General features: G+C 41.5%; 1 protein-coding gene across 1 annotated transcript; it reads right to left on the reverse strand.

The window, feature by feature from the left end:
• Positions 1–1152: 1152 nt before the first annotated feature.
• Positions 1153–11859, reverse strand: si:ch211-117k10.3 (Krueppel-like factor 15). The gene is made up of 3 exons (XM_022219935.2): positions 11706–11859; positions 6253–7415; positions 1153–3628 (listed from the first exon to the last, which is right to left on the reverse strand). Exons 2-3 carry the CDS (start codon positions 7347–7349, stop codon positions 3460–3462), a joined length of 1266 nt encoding a protein of 421 aa, XP_022075627.1. The 5' UTR covers positions 7350–7415; positions 11706–11859; the 3' UTR covers positions 1153–3459.
• Between the last annotated feature and the right edge of the window lie 4340 nt (positions 11860–16199).

Consider the following 16199-nt stretch of genomic DNA (forward strand, 5'->3'; position numbering starts at 1 on the left):
TGCAGATATTTCAAACGTCCCTTTGACTAGGATATGCTTGGATATTAGTGCAGCAGAGCATTTGAACAGCATCAGCAGATATAATGGTGGCTGCTGTGTTGATAAGATCGTTAGGAAATGCCTTGAAATGGAAAAAAGCTCATTGGTGAGGAGTTTGTGGAGAACAAGAGCTTTGTTCATTGGAGACTCGTGGTTCAAATTTAGTAGAAATCTGACCTAAGGCGCTCTGACGTGGCGATAAAATGGCTTTTCATATGCTGTTGGTGCCTCCCACTTGCCGTAGTTCCTGGAGTATCTACAGATTATCATTTCGCCAAGTGAAAACTCATTTTGACAAGAGAGAACTCCAGTCTGACACATCTACACAATCATTCCGACTTATTCAAACTTAAGATGTCTTAAAAGGGCAATGTAGATAGCTTGTATTAAGAATTAAAGATTAAAGAGAATTAAAGCTGTGGCTCAGGTGGTAGAGCAGGTTGTGTGCTAATTGCGAGATTACTGGTTCAATCCCTGTCCACGTGCCAAAGTGTCCTTGGGCAAGACACTAAATCTGGAGTTGCTCCCGATGCCAGCTCTGCCACAACTGGTGAACTTAGCTAAGGGAAAAAAGAGCAATTGAGGTTGTGGATATCTGCAGCTCAGCTCTGGAGATCCTCAATGTGAAACCCCATACACATAAACAGTTAAAGTGATGCCATTTGTCCTGGAAAAACAATATCTGAAATGTTCTTTTTGATTAGAAAAAGTCCGATTACATTGATATCTTACATTGATCTGATTGATATCTTCAGGATGCATCCAGTCTGGCTATTAAATACTAAAACAGCTTGTCATTTATGCCAGATACCCTACTTTTAAATTTGGAACTGGTGAGTGTAAAAGCAAATTTAAGTGTTTTTTTCCCCTTCTTCTCGCTGACAGGAACTGCCTGCTGCAGTTTATAGAGACATGATGAGAACGAAAACAGTGAAACTGCAGTTTGTAGAATCTGTTCTCAACTATTTCACACAGTGAAATCCCACTGTAGTAAGTTTTAGAAACTACTTTCACACGCTTTCTGTAATCCCACACACATTCCCACTATGCGTTAAAATCTCATTACAGCTGCTCATGCTGCTGTGTCTGCATCACAAATAAAAGAATTCAGCATTTTTCTTTTTTTCCCTTTTTATTTTTGCAAATAGGAAAATAGCATTTCTGGTATTCAAAAAAAAAACTAAAATAAAAAAACACCACCTGTGTTTATCCAGATACACAAGCATGAGGGAAAGAGAGCGAGGGAGAGACGACTGGATGCTGATTAGGGAATACAGGTCTGGATGTAGGTCAGTAGAAGCAGCCCGGGGAGGCTCAGACACAAAGACAGCGCTGGTTCAGACAGATAAACACGTCTGCCCGTCTGGCTGCTTTGAACGGGTTTCTACGTTACAGAGTGTGGTTTGTTTTTGAAAGAAAACTACTGTATCCAAAATGCTAACAGACAAAGATACAAGGATGATTGCTGTGTAAATGACTGTGCACTGCTACATGCAGAAGTGCTCTACGTTTGAGCTTATCCAAAAGCACCAATGTTGCTCGAGCTAAGGTTAAGATTGCCAGTAGCCTACGGTTTGTAATAGTAAGAGTCTGCTGGTTCAACAGAGACAATCCAGTTATGTGAAGCTTTTATGCTTTCAGTTATACAGTCTCGTCTTGTGGAGCACTGGTAGGTTAACGAAGCACCAAAGTGTAAAGATCAGAGAGCAAAATGACAACAGCGACTGAGCGGCACAGTTTAACCTTCCATAGAAAATACTTTTTTTTCTTCTTTTTTTGGCATTTTATGGTTCCGTTACATTTTATGGAACTGCCATAAGAGCACAATAACTCACTTTCCACTAACACAAGTGCACTTGAGACCAGCAGACTTAGCTTAATGTTTTGTGAATGGATAGAGTGGGACTCCAAATCCCAGACTGTAATCAGTCTGACATTCCAGATTGATCACGCTACAATCAGACTCACGTAACAGACCAAAAACCTCTTCAGAAACACGACTGAATAGCTTAATGCACTGATTGAAATTCCTCTTTGATTTAAAAAAAAAAACTATATAAAGGCTACAAGCTGTACACGTTATCTTTGTCCTTTATATTCAGTACACGTTATATTGAGTATGCTAATACAGATGATTGAATAGATGTTAGCTGCCTTTCCAGCTGTTTAAACTAGTAGCTTTTCTTGCTGCTATAAAACAACAGAAAATGTTTACAGGAACGGCTACTGTAAATAATAAAGAGCAGTGTTTCACGTCACTTTTGCACCACTGAGCCAAAGTGTAACGTGTAGGCCGAGCAGTTTCCTAGGCCACATAAGTCGGCTGAACAATGATATTCAGAGAACAAGGAGCTTATAAACCGTCACACACCAAGGGTGTCGTTTTCACTCTATCACAGGGCCAGAACTGGGATTTCTGGTTTGGCAAACCCCTGTTCAGAATCACAGTTAGATAAGAGCAGTCATACGATAACAGTACAACAGTGGGATCAAGAGAGGTTTTGTGATATGGACAAAAGGCATCGATAAAGAGATTGGGACATACGGGGGCTGAGAAAAGGCAAACGGGTCCGAACGAGGTGGATCACTGATTCGATGAATGCAACAAAAAGGCCAGAGTTGGATGCATAAGACATTGAGTTTAAGAGTTTTTCTCAGCTGGGCCGAATTGTAAGCAAAGCCACAAGCTCAGTGTGACCAGATTAGCGTCTCCGCTATAAAGAGTCAAAAAATATATTCAGAGTAGACAGGGACTCTGAAAATCAAAGAGCTTTGAGGAGACGTTTTTTTTTCTTTAATCAGAATTTCACCCTAAAGAGACGGCTGCCGTGCTCCGTCACGTGAATGAGGTCCATCTTAGCCTTATGATTGGAACACGTGACATCAATGGGACACTAAAAAGAGCAAAACGCTTGGAAGCTTCAAGTGCATGTGAACCCTGAAGTTTGGCTTTGAAGAAGAGGGACGAATTGCAAAAGTAGAAAAGAGATAATAGATTTGCAGATGCTCCCATCAACCGGGCTCCACCCTACTTCCACCAGCACCTTGTAGCTTGGCAACAGGAGCAGCAGAGCAAGCAGAAGTTGCAATAGGGGCCTCTGTACGACTTTGCATTTTGCCGTATGTGGGTGTGTAAAGGCCAGGAAATCCACTTTCAGCAGAGTTTTTCCTGAGGTGGCTGTTAGCTCGTTATGAGAAGAGCTGCTCAGAAGGAACACTGCAGGGGGGTGGAAGAGAAAGGAAGGAAACCGTGACTGTGAAACAGCAGCCCAGCTCTGAAGCTTTTCTTAAAGTTCTGCTCATAAAGCACCAAAAGTCCTGAGGGAGACCTGGACCTGCCCCCCCTCCCCACCGCCTAAATAAGAGCGGGGCCGGGCAGGCGGGGCAGGCGGGGCAGGTGTTGTAGGCCAGCTGAAGGTGTCACACTGTGGCTCTGATGATCCTGCTGGGCCTGGAGCTTCGGTGGACCTTTGTGTGTTTGGATAAGTGGTCGCTGCGGGCGAACTTCTTCTCACACAGCGAGCACTCGTACGGCTTGATGCCCGAGTGGGAGCGGCGGTGACGGGACAGTTCGTCGGATCGGGAGAACCTGGAAACACAACAGTAGATGTGTGGGGTTACAGATGCAGAATCTGAAGGAAATACCAAGGTTTTCAGTCACAATAGGACACATCATGGATATTGGGCTACATTTTTCACTCTGCCATATCTTGGCATTACTTTAATTTCAAAAAGCTCCTCATTTATCTGTTCGTGGTGCCTGATGCAGCCCCGCCCCAGTTCTGCTCCTGTCTCTTTAAGGACCTTCTCCTGTGTTCCGATTGTCCAGTTCCCCAAAGCCACTATAAAAATAAACTACAGTACTCAGACTTTACTTCTTTTTCTTGTTCTTTTGTCAAAATGTGAACTTCCTCTTCTTGTAAATACTTTTGTACATGTTTAAGCTCAAATCTGTTCCAAAATACATGTGTAGTCAACAACAACTCAACACAAGCAGTTAACCCCTATGTAGATATTCTATTAAAAGTCAGCCGTTTCCAGCTAGAAAAGTCATTTCCCACATTGACAATGATCTAGACTGTATTTCAGATTAATTTAATGTTATCGTCTTTGAAAAAAAAACATTTCTTTCAAAAAGAACATTTCAAAGTGACTCCAAACTTTTGAACGGTGGTGTATCTTTGTGCAATAACACACAATGAATTGCACTAAACACTTACACTTTATTTACATTGAACAATGCACATATTACACCAACATATTTTCAACTTATATTGCTATTTTTAGTACTTATTGTTTTACTTATGTTTATATATTTTTAGTGCTGTTTATATTTCTAAGACTAAGAAGATAAGCAATTTCCCCTCGGGGATCGATAAAGTATTTTTGATTTTTACGACAATTTTAGCAACAAATGTATTGCAATGCCAGAATAAAACTACAGACCCTTGTTCATGCATTCATCTCAAGTTTCCATCCTTGGACCATGTATAACATAGACTTCTGACATCATAGCAACACATAAATGACAGAAAAATCTGATCTACAAGGATGCTAGCCTAGCCACGCTAGACAACCCACGGCAACGAATTTAATTCTCTGCCAGGGTGGGTCTAGTTACCCTCCATAAGCCTCGAGGTTGGATGCTACTAAAACTGGCCGGACGAATCACCATGAAGCGTAGAGTCAGAAGGCGGGCGTAACTAAGTGACGACAGAGGCGCGATGATTCTGACAGAAACAACCTGAAACAACTAGCCTAGCCACGCTAGACAACCCACCGCAACAAATTTAATCCTCTGCCAGGGTCGACAACAAAAACGACAACAGTCGTTGAGCTCCATTAGCACCGACTCTGAATAATCTTTCTGTTAACATGTCTGTAATATACTTGAGCTTCACCCATTGACTGTATAAATAAGGCTTCACCGAACTACCGCATCCTCTGATTTCCGGCGCTCTAGGAACTACGTCAGCCTATTCGTTGTGCTGATTGGTTGTATACCTATCCAATTGCTGCAGAGTGATTTGAAAGACAACCTTTTAGCCCGCCTCCCTCCCTGTCAAGCGTGCCTAGACCCTTGCGTCTTCAGAGCATGGGTCTAGCGCGGCTAGGCTACAAGGATGTAGCTGTAGGCTCTAGAACCCACTAAAATACTATTGTTCTGGGCCTCTGACTTCTTTCCAGATCCCTTTTGTCATTGCTATGCATCTTACTAGTAATGACTGCTGTCCATAATCACGCCCCATTTGATACTCTGGTTCTGCCATTGTTATTATTATCTGCTGTCAGACATCCAGAGATTAATAGAATCCATATTTAATCTGGGTCTAATTTGATGTCATTCTTGTTTGTCATGCTTCAAAACAACAATATAAGAAGGCTTTCCACTGCAGTAACTATTTACTGACCTTTGAAGCCTTTTTGTTTCCATTGTGGTGCAGGGTCTAACAGCTTCAACTGCTTTTATGATGGTTTATGTCAACTGATCTTTCAGAAACACTGTTACATTCCAGTCTTCATTCCGGTCTAACGTTTCACCAATTATGTCATCAACAGGCAATTAAAAAGGCAGTTTGGATAATCGATTAATTGGTGGGACAACAATAGCAAAATGGGAGTGACTCTTGGATTTCCTGTTTTAGGTATTTGTACACTTAATATCTTAATAGAGTTTTTAATTGTTATCAAGTCATGATGGGATTTGGAAAAAAAAAAGCTTTTTTAGATAATCTCAGCCATTTAATAGGCTATATACAGATTACTGAGAAATGAACAGTTAACATTGCAACTTTAATTTAAACTGGAACACTCAAACCAATGATCTATTAGTGCCACATTCAGAGGTTCAATACCCCCTACTTCATCAATTAAGGGAGATCACTCTGCTGGCATAGCAGGGCTTCAACATACAGAAAACAGTGGCAACACATGTTAGATAATCTGACCTAAATAGCTAAACCTGGTTCAACTACTGGTGCGGCTAAATTTGACATCCAGGAAGGAACTTGGCTGCAAAAACACATCCAATCTACATTCCACATAGATTACCATCATTAAGACAGGGGTTAAATGATTTGCGATGATAGGTTTACACAGTTATTTCCCCATACTAGCATTAACCGCAGTGAAGTAGATCTGCTAAACACTGGTAACTAAGGCTACCTGCCAGAGCAGTAACAGAATGAGCCTTAAAGTGAGTCTGTCACGTACCTCCAGCCACACTCGGGCCAGCTACATGTGTAGGGTTTCTCTCCCGTATGCCGCCGGAAGTGAGCTTTCAGATGGCTGCTTTTTGTGTACATCTTCCCACAGCCGGGGTGGGAGCACTTGTGGACCCTCTCTGTGGGCGGCACTCTGGTCATCCGGGGGGCCACCGCTTTCAACAGACCGCTGCCCTGGGCCCCGACGCCTGCCACGCCCGTGATCTCTAGAGTCCTCATGGTAATGGGCAGAGGGGCGATCTTCACATACTTCTGGTCAGCTGACTTGTTGTCCCCGTTGTTTAGCGACAACAAGGTGGTCTGGGTGGAGGGCACCTGGGGGGCCAACAGGGTGAGATTTTGCCCCACGCCACCCTGGAGCCCCATGACCAGATGAGTGAGCCAAATACCACTTTGGGCCCCGGGGGGAGAACCTGCTGGAGGCTGAGGCTGGGCCAGAGGAAGGGGCTGGAGCTGGAGAACCACCGGAGCACCCAGGAGCATCGGCGGAGTCACGGCGGATGGCGAGGGGCTAACGTGGGCAGAAGGGGAAGGGTCAGCTGGGTTGGAGTTGCTTGTCTCAGTTTGAGGGGTTTCTGGGCCGGAAGTGCTCGTCCCCAGGTCACTGACAGTCTCTGAGGAAGCAACCAGGGGTGCAGTGGAGGATGGAGAGTCAGCGGTGCTGCAGGGCAGAGGGGACGCCTCCTCTTTCGGGGCCAGAAGCCCCTCTTTGACCAGTTCCATCTTTTCCCTCAGGAACTCGTCTATGTCCTCCAGGGTCGGGGAGAATGGGGAGGAGGGTTGGAAAGAAAATTCTGGCAGCTTAGGCTCCTGACTGACAGGGTCTCCTTCTCCCACTGCTTCTAGAAAAATATGCAGACGTGCCCCTTCGTCTTCATCTTCTTCCTCGTCCTCGTCTTCCTCCTCTCCGAGGCTGGAGCTGTGCATCGCCCCCAGCTCTCCGGCCTCGGGGCTGTCACAAGAGGCCAAACTGCCCCCCTCGCTGCGAGCTCCTTCCCCCAGGCCGAGGGAGAACAGGCTGCTGCTGCTGCTGTCCCTGAACAGGTCATTCTCCAAACTCAGCGTTCTGCTGCTGAGAGACACCATTGATCCAGGCCGAACGCTGTAGAGGGGGACGAGGAAACTCTATCCAGAAGAGGAATCACAGAAAACCTGCAAAGGTAGCAGTGAGATCGACTTTTATTACTCAGCAGAAGGGAGAAGTGCAGAAGAGGCTGTCTAGCTCAAAACTCTGGTTATGAACTTTAAGGATACAAACCATGAAGAACATGTTTGCTGTTTACATTCTCTATGCTTTACTTCAATGGGACAATGACTATTCTCCACTTTGGTAGACATTAAGTTCTTTTCTATTCTGAACAATAAACTAGGGATGAGTGACACTGATTAATAAACTGTAATTCATGAATCAACAGAAAATTAATCTGCAATTATTGTTTGTCACTAATCACCAGATCAATCGAAAATAAAAATAAGTTTTAGTTGCAGCCCTACATTAGAAAATGGAAAACATGCAAAACCACATACAAATAAATCAAGTTCATTTTCTGTTGTTACCTCTTACAAAAAAAATGCCAAAAAAGAACATAACTCCAGCTTTATAGCTAAATTGTGATCAGAATTTTTCATTTACACAATAATATTTTATGGAAGGATGATACAGTATGTTCACATCATAATGATAATTTAAAGTGGATGAATGTTGATATTGACAGTTTCATCTTAACTCAGTTTTAGATATAATCCTTCACATTAGACTCAGTTGCCAGAAGCACAAATGGACCAACTTCTGATTCACTGTCAAGTTCAAGCATCCTCACCATGTAGAGACTGGAATAAGAGTTTGAGATTTAACCTTGGTCTGAATATCCCGTCTAGGAGGTGTACATTTGCTGTTAGGCCCCTTCTGATCCCTCCCCGCTGCCCTCTGTGCAGTTTTGTGAGCTCCCTTTCACTCCAGTAAAACAAATAATAATTTGTCTCAGGGAGTGCAACCTCAGCGTCAAAATGCAAGTGAAAGCAGCACTAGATGACTGTAGGAGCTTTATGTAGCAGCAGTCAGCTACGTGGCCGGTCCTCAAACATCACAGACGCAGTTTGTATACATTTAGTGGACGTGCACAGATCTAAAAACGTCAACAGGAGCTGGAGTTCAGTTTGTTACTTCCAGCTGTTTGTAGGAGTCTTTCCTCTGAGTTCAATAAATACCTGCAGCAGGACGCAACAGTTTCCAGTTTACACATGAGGAACTACAGCCTTAATTAATTAATAATAATTAAAAACAACCCCTGATATGGAGACAGACTTAATCAAGTTCCATGATGTACTTTTCTTCACTTCAGACAGGTGTGCTGTCACACGCGGAGTCATCAGCTGCTACTGTTGAAAAGTTTGAGGTCACCCAGACGATTTCATGTTCTCCATGAAAACTCACACTTGTATCCATGTGCTAACATAACTGTACAAAGGTTTTCCAATCATCAATGAGCCTTTCAATGCCATTAGCTAACACAATGTAGCATTAGAACACAGGAGTGATGTTTGCTGGAAATGTTCCTCTGTACCTCTATGTAGATATTCCATTAAAAATCAGCCGTTCAGATCAGTCATTTACCACACAGGCCAGGGGTGTCACACATGCATGCAGCCCGCGGGCCAAAACCGGCCCACACAGATGGTCCAGTTTGGCCCACAGGATGACTTTGCAAACTGTAAAAATTACAGAAAAGTATTAACTGTACATTGTAATTTTGTAAAACTGTCAAGTTTAAATAATTTCTAGACCTCGACAAGTTGTTTTGACCATAAAGTAAAACACTACATTGTTCAGCTCCAGATAGCTGTGACTAAATGTTTTGTGCTTTTGTAGATAAACTGTGATCTGCAGTTGCAATACACACGTGTAAATGAGGCCTCATGTTGCTGAAATTTAATTTAATTTTCTGAAGAAATTTCTGGATGATCAGTATGTTTTGTAAAAATATAACTCATTAAATCTACTTTTTTGAACTTAAACAAAGGGGAAAACTTGTCGTTATTTATAGGTTATTATGCTGTGATTCAGTGGAGCACTTGAGATCAGACTGGGCTTTATGTGGCCCCTGGACTAAAATTAGTTTGACACCCCTGGTCTAGACTGTATTTCTGATTAATTGAATGTTATCTTCATTGGAAAAAAAAACTGCCTTTCTTTCAAAAAAAAAAAAAGACATTTCTAGGTGGCCCCAAACTTTTGAACGGTAGTGTACAAATGATATTATTTTACTGCAAAAGTTTGGTCTGTTCATTTAGATTTAAATGTTTTTCTGTCAAATCAAGTCTGCTTTTTATCAGGGAAGATCCCCGCATATGTCCAGCTGCTAATTTAATGAAATACTCAGTTTAAAAAAAGTAACTGTGCTTCTCCAGCTTCTTTAATTCACACCTGAAGGAGCCTCTCAGATCAGATGTCAAACATCCAGCTGTGCTTTACTGCAGCACTTAAAATCACCTTGACTTATGGAGATGGTACAAAATGTGACCTCTCTAATCAATAAAGCTTTTTAAATACCAAAATTTGGCAGTGAGAAGCCCAGTAACACATTTTCTTGAGTCAGTTTACAAATATATGTTAAATCATCACGACGGATGGAGAATTTTTAACACTGAAATCATAATAATACAACAAACTACAGATGTCATGCCTAAAGATAAACATTTTCCCCTAAAATGTTCCACAGAATCTCTCCTGCACCTGCATCAGTCTATGCAAATCAGCATTGACACAGTTTTTAAGCAGCATATTTATGCTACAACAACAGCAGAGCAGAATTCATGAAATTTAGTTCTGGCTGCTGGTTTTCTGGTTAAAAGTGGTCAGTGGCTCCATCAGGTCACCAATATGAAAAATTACTGGAGGCCCCAGAGCCTTGGAGGATACTTAAATTACAGAAAATAGACTAATTTCATAGGGACACTTTGGAAAACCTGTTTTTACCCATAAGCCCAGGGAATAATAATGAAGATTTTGCAGCACTAGTCTGGTCTTCAGCTGTTATTTTTCACACACTTAGATCTAAACAATATCAACATTATTTACAGTACTACTTCTCAATGCAATATCAGTTTCTGTATCAGGTGTAGCTTTTAATTTCATGTGCAATACTTCATGTTCTCATTTCTTAGGTGCAGTTTTCACGCTTAATGTGCAATATTTCACTTTCATGTACAACATCGTCAACGTAATGGGCAATATATTTCATTTTAATCTCATTTTTTAGGTGCAATACTTCATTTTATTATGCCATTTTCATCTGCGACGCCTACATTATTACTAGTATTACCTACTAGCTCAGCTTAATTGCCAGCATTACTTTTTAACTGTCCTATTCCAGCCATATGTTTAGCTTATTAATTGCATTTCGGCGATTTACAGAAGTTATATCTCATTGCTTTTTACTTTTAAATGCTTTTTTGTAGCAATATCTGGCACAAGAGTTTTACCTTATGCTATCTTGTGGAACTGGAGTTTAATCATTTAACCCTCCTGTTATGTTGTGGGTCAAATCGACCCATTTTGCTTGGTTTAACAAGTGGAAACAACATGAAAAATATAAATGGTTCATTTCTCATACTCTGAGCAGAAAAGGTGTTTTTTTTAATCAACATCACTTCATGGAAAGAAAAAAATCTAAACGGAAAATAAAAATTTGTTAAAAAAATATCAATGTCATGTAAAACAGTTGTATTTTAGATGTAGGTATTTCCAATGTACATTAAAAAAAGTTTTAAGATGTATTTTTTTTATGAAAAACGAGTGAATTATCCTCATTGATCCATGATCTGTGAAAGGTAAAGAACACCACTACACTAAATATTCATAGAGTTATTAATGAGATAAACAATGTTTGGTTTCTGCCATTTTTAGACTATAATAATAATAAAACAGCCCAGGAGCATCATTGCTGACGAAGGGTTAAAAGGCTAAAATTCTTTGGGTTCAAGTTAAAAAGTTAAGCTCTAAATGAGTGCAGGATCTCCAGCAGTGCATCCAGGAGTCCAGAGGAGCACAGATGTGCAACTGGAGTCCCAACAGACCCGCTTACAGTTGCAGGATAATCCCCGTTAGCTTATGTAAAGGATGTTTGTTGCTGCTGTCAGACCGTCGGGCACATGTTGCAGCTGGGCCTCATACTTCACCCGGAGCACGAACACGGCTTGGCTGGCTGGTAAACACGGCCCGCACCGACGCGCCCACAACCGTATGGAAAGGAAAACTACAGCACCGAACGACAGATAAATAAATATAAAGTAAGCGAATAAAGGAGGGGGGGCTCGACAGCATGGAGCTGCGCCCGTAGCGGAATCCACGAGTCTCAAGTTCGCCTGGGTCAAAAAAACTGTTCTATTTATACTCCTCCGGACGAGCAGGAGAAGCCGCCAGGACGCTTTGGCTCGACATACCTTGTGCCGGCGGGAGGAGGCTCGGTGCAGGGAAGCGGCGCCGTCGACTTCTGAGAATATGCGTGTGTCTGGTGGCTGCCTCCGTCGTGTTATTGTCGGAGCACACTCACCGCCCGTCCTTCCACGGGTCCATGTTGGCATTCCTTTTCCCAGCGTCACGTGACCGCGGCGCTGCACAACTCCGGAGGCACGGGTCCTAATCCGCGCCTCCCATTGGTCGAGCGCCGCGGAGGCTCGCCCTAAAACGAGCGCTCCGATTGGCCGCCGCTCGATAAATTCTGACTGCCATATGTTGACGGAGGGACGGCTGCACCGCGACAATGTGGCCTATTGACGGTTGTACACAGAGAGGAGGGGGTGGACAGAATAACGGAAACACCGATCAGTGTGGTTGTTAGCCGGTGATAATCAGGGTCAGGACAGTCTGCAGTTACTCCTGCGTATAAGAACACAACAGCTCCTGTATGCAATAAGATCATGTTTACATTGCTCCATTGCTCTTAATAACGTTTTGACTTCAGTAAAAGAATTGTCTGCATTGCTTTTCTGTATTAAAGTGAAATTCAACACACCTTCAGTTGGGTGCATGATCCTTCATATCATATGTGTAAAGTCACATCTTTACATGGGCACTCATCGTGATGTCATATGTGCCCATATCCAACATTCATCGTGTCATATGTGTGCATATCTATATATATATGTAAATCACTTATGTCATATCTGTACATACTGTATCTGCATGTAAAGTCATCATGTCATATGTGTACATATTCAACATTAATCATCTCATATGTGTACATATCTACACACCGACATGTAAATTCATGTTATATCTGTACATACTGTACTTGTAAGTAAATTCATCATGTAATATGTGCACATATCCAACATTAATCATATGTGTATCTATCTATAGATAAATTAATGATGTTATATGTGTACCTTTTTATATGCAAATTAGTGATGTCATGCGCGTAGACTTCTATACACACGTGGACAAAATTGTTGGTACCCCTCAGTTAAAGAAGGAAAAACCCACAATTCTCACTGAAATCACTTGAAACTCACAAAAGTAACAATAAATAAAAATTTATTGAAAATTAAATAATCAAAATCAGCCATCACTTTTGAATTGTTGATTAACATAATTATTTAAAAAACAAACTAATGAAATAGGGCTGGACAAAAATGATGGTACCCATAACTTAATATTTTGTTGCACAACCTTTTGAGGCAATCACTGCAATTAAACGATTTCTGTATTTGTCAATGAGCGTTCTGCAGCTGTCAACAGGTATTTTGGCCCACTCCTCATGAGCAAACAGCTCCAGTTGTCTCAGGTTTGATGGATGTCTTCTCCAAATGGCATGTTTCAGCTCCTTCCACATATGTTCAATGGGATTCAGATCTGGGCTCATAGAAGGCCACTTTAGAATAGTCCAACGCTTTTCTCTCAGCCATTCTTGGGTGTTTTTGGCTGTGTGTTTTGGATGGTTGTCCTGTTGGAAGACCCATGACCTGCGACTGAGACCAAGCTTTCTGACACTAGGCAGCACATTTCTCTCCAGAATGCCTTGATAGTCTTCAGATTTCATCGTACCTTGCACACTTTCAAGACACCCTGTGCCAGATGCAGCAAAGCAGCCCCAAAACATTACTGAGCCTCCTCCATGTTTCACCGTAGGGACAGTGTTCTTTTCTTCGTATGCTTGGTTTTTGAGTCTATGAACATAGAGTTGATGTGCCTTACCAAAAAGCTCCAGTTTGGTCTCATCTGTCCAAAGGACATTCTCCCAGAAGCTTTGTGGCTTGTCAACATGCTTTTTTGCAAATTCCAGTCTGGCTTTTTTATGAGTTTTTTTCAGCAGTGGTGTCCTCCTTGGTCGTCTCCCATGAAGTCCACTTTGGCTCAAACAACGACGAATGGTGCGATCTGACACTGATGTACCTTGGCCTCGGAGTTCACCTTTAATTTCTTTGGAGGTTGCTCTGGGCTCTTTGGATACAATTCCAACGATCCGTCTCTTCAATTTGTCATCAATTTTCCTCTTGCGGCCACGTCCAGGGAGGTTGGCTACTGTCCCGTGGGTCTTGAACTTCTGAATAATATGAGCCACTGTTGTCACAGGAACTTCAAGCTGTTTAGAGATGGTCTTATAGCCTTTACCTTTAAGATGTTTGTCTATCATTTTTTTTCGGATGTCCTGGGACAATTCTCTCCTTCGCTTTCTGTTGTCCATGTTCAGTGTGGTACACACCTTTTCACCAAACAGCAGGGTGACTACTTGTCTCCCTTTAAATAGGCAGACTGACTGATTATGAGTTTGGAAACACCTGTGATGTCAATTAAATGACACACCTGAGTTAATCATGTCACTCTGGTCAAATAGTTTTCAATCTTTTATAGAGGTACCATCATTTTTGTCCAGGCCTGTTTCATTAGTTTGTTTTTTTAAATAATTATGTTAATCAACAATTCAAAAGTAATGGCTGTTTTTGATTATTTAATTTTCAATAAATTTTTATTTATTGTTACTTTTGTGAGTTTCAAGTGATTTCAGTGAGAATTGTGGGTTTTTCCTTCTTTAACTGAGGGGTACCAACAATTTTGTCCACGTGTGTACGTGAATAAATGATGTCATGTGTGTAGATATCTATATGTAAATTAATCACATCTTATGTGAACATACTTCACCATGTCATATCTTTCCTTGTGCATTCATCATGTCATATGTGTGCATATCTATATTTAAAGTTAACCATGTCATATATGTACACAATCGTATGTAAATTTACTGTCACATGTGCACAAATGCAAATTCATCATGCCTTAGTACGTTATCCATCATGCCATATTTGCATCTAAACTCACCCTAAATTCACCATAAATACCCATAAATGTAAATTCATCATGTCATATCTATACATATTCATACACACAATCTGATACTTAGCATAAAATAACATAACACATACACACAGACACACGCACATGACATTGTGACATTATTTTATTATTTATTGTTTATTTATTGAATTATTGAATTGTTCTTTTTGTTGTGTTTTATTGCCATTGTCCAGCCTTGAGAACAGCCGCTATGTATGTCACTGCACATACTGTATGAGCATGTGACAAATAAAAAGCCCTGCATCGATATATCCATATGTAAATTCACCATGCCATATGTGCACATGTAAATATGTAAATGTATCATGTCATATATATACATGTCCATGTATAAGTATACCATACTCATATGGAAATTTCTCCGTTACACCTCGAAATTGCAAATGTGGGGGCAAAGCACCATGATAACACCCTGCTGATCTTCTTCTTCTCTGAGTCATTCAGCAAAAGATCCCAGCATACAGTCAGTGATGTTCAAGGGCAGCAAGAAAACATGTTTTAGAAATCAGGATTCATGCATGCACTGAGAGTGTACAGTATGTTCATCAAGCAAATGTACAACTCTAAAACCTATGATGTCAATGATGTCAAACTCCCAAAGCCATTGTTAAAATGTCCCATTTAACACAAATCCAACAGCAAAAATCATGAGATGAGGCTAAATTTAGCTTTCTGTAACGAGGAATCCCTACAGCAGCTAATTTTCCTTTGAACAGTCCAGGTCATCCACTATACGATGATGCAACTGGATCATGCATCTACATGCTGCTACCAGAAAATCTCTGCAATCCATTTTACCTGGAAAGGACACGTTACTATCTCTGTTTTCCAGAGCATCTTATCTTGCAGCTGGATAGCTCAGTAGCTAACCCCTGACTTTGGCTCAGGAGATTTGGTGGTTCCAGTCCTGGTCAGGGTGCAGCTGTCCAGTGAGGATCCCTCAGCAAGTTCCTTAATGCTGCCCTGATTACCTACTTTGTGTTGTGTCTACTCTCAGATGTACGCTGCTCTGGGTTAAAATGTCTACCAAATGAAACTGTGATTGCAAAAGTATCTAGATACGGATCATCAGTGTGGTTTAGGGTTTGATTTAGCTGCTACTGGTGACATTTAAGTTGATCAAATTATATTTTATTCAATAATAAAACCAAACAAATCTCATGACTACTTTGGCAGGGCTAAGTTTTTCCAATCGTGCGTTCAACTTCCTGGTATCTCCAGGACTGTAGACAAAAATGAATGCAGCCACAGCGCCGTCAAACGTCAACAGGCCTGTGGGTTTCGTAGTGTTGATTTTTGCCTTCACCGTTTTAGGGTGTTGTTTTGGAGCAAGAAGTGACCATATTTTCACCAGATGGTGGAGCCGGGACTGCTGCTTTTATAATTGGAGTATTTATATGGTGGATTATTAAAGACATATGGTTTCCATCCAGGCTACAATCAAGGCTGGAATACAGTCAGACAAAGTGGGCAACTGCTCAGGGGCCAGAATATTATCATTTAATTAAAATATGACAGATCCTCCATCCTGCAGCTTGTGGTCTTGTCTTGTAGAGGGGCCCTGTGGCTTTAGTTTTAGTTTA

Source organism: Acanthochromis polyacanthus, chromosome 5 (genome assembly GCF_021347895.1).
Source record: "Acanthochromis polyacanthus isolate Apoly-LR-REF ecotype Palm Island chromosome 5, KAUST_Apoly_ChrSc, whole genome shotgun sequence".
NCBI lineage: Eukaryota > Metazoa > Chordata > Actinopteri > Pomacentridae > Acanthochromis > Acanthochromis polyacanthus.

Bases quoted from the DNA above. Each gene is read 5' to 3' on its own strand.
- si:ch211-117k10.3 (XM_022219935.2), bottom strand. From the start codon at position 7,349: ATGGTGTCTCTCAGCAGCAGAACGCTGAGTTTGGAGAATGACCTGTTC. The intron at 3,629-6,252 runs GTACGTGACAGA...TTGTGTTTCCAG, and splicing joins TGGCCCGAGTGTGGCTGGAG to GTTCTCCCGATCCGACGAAC.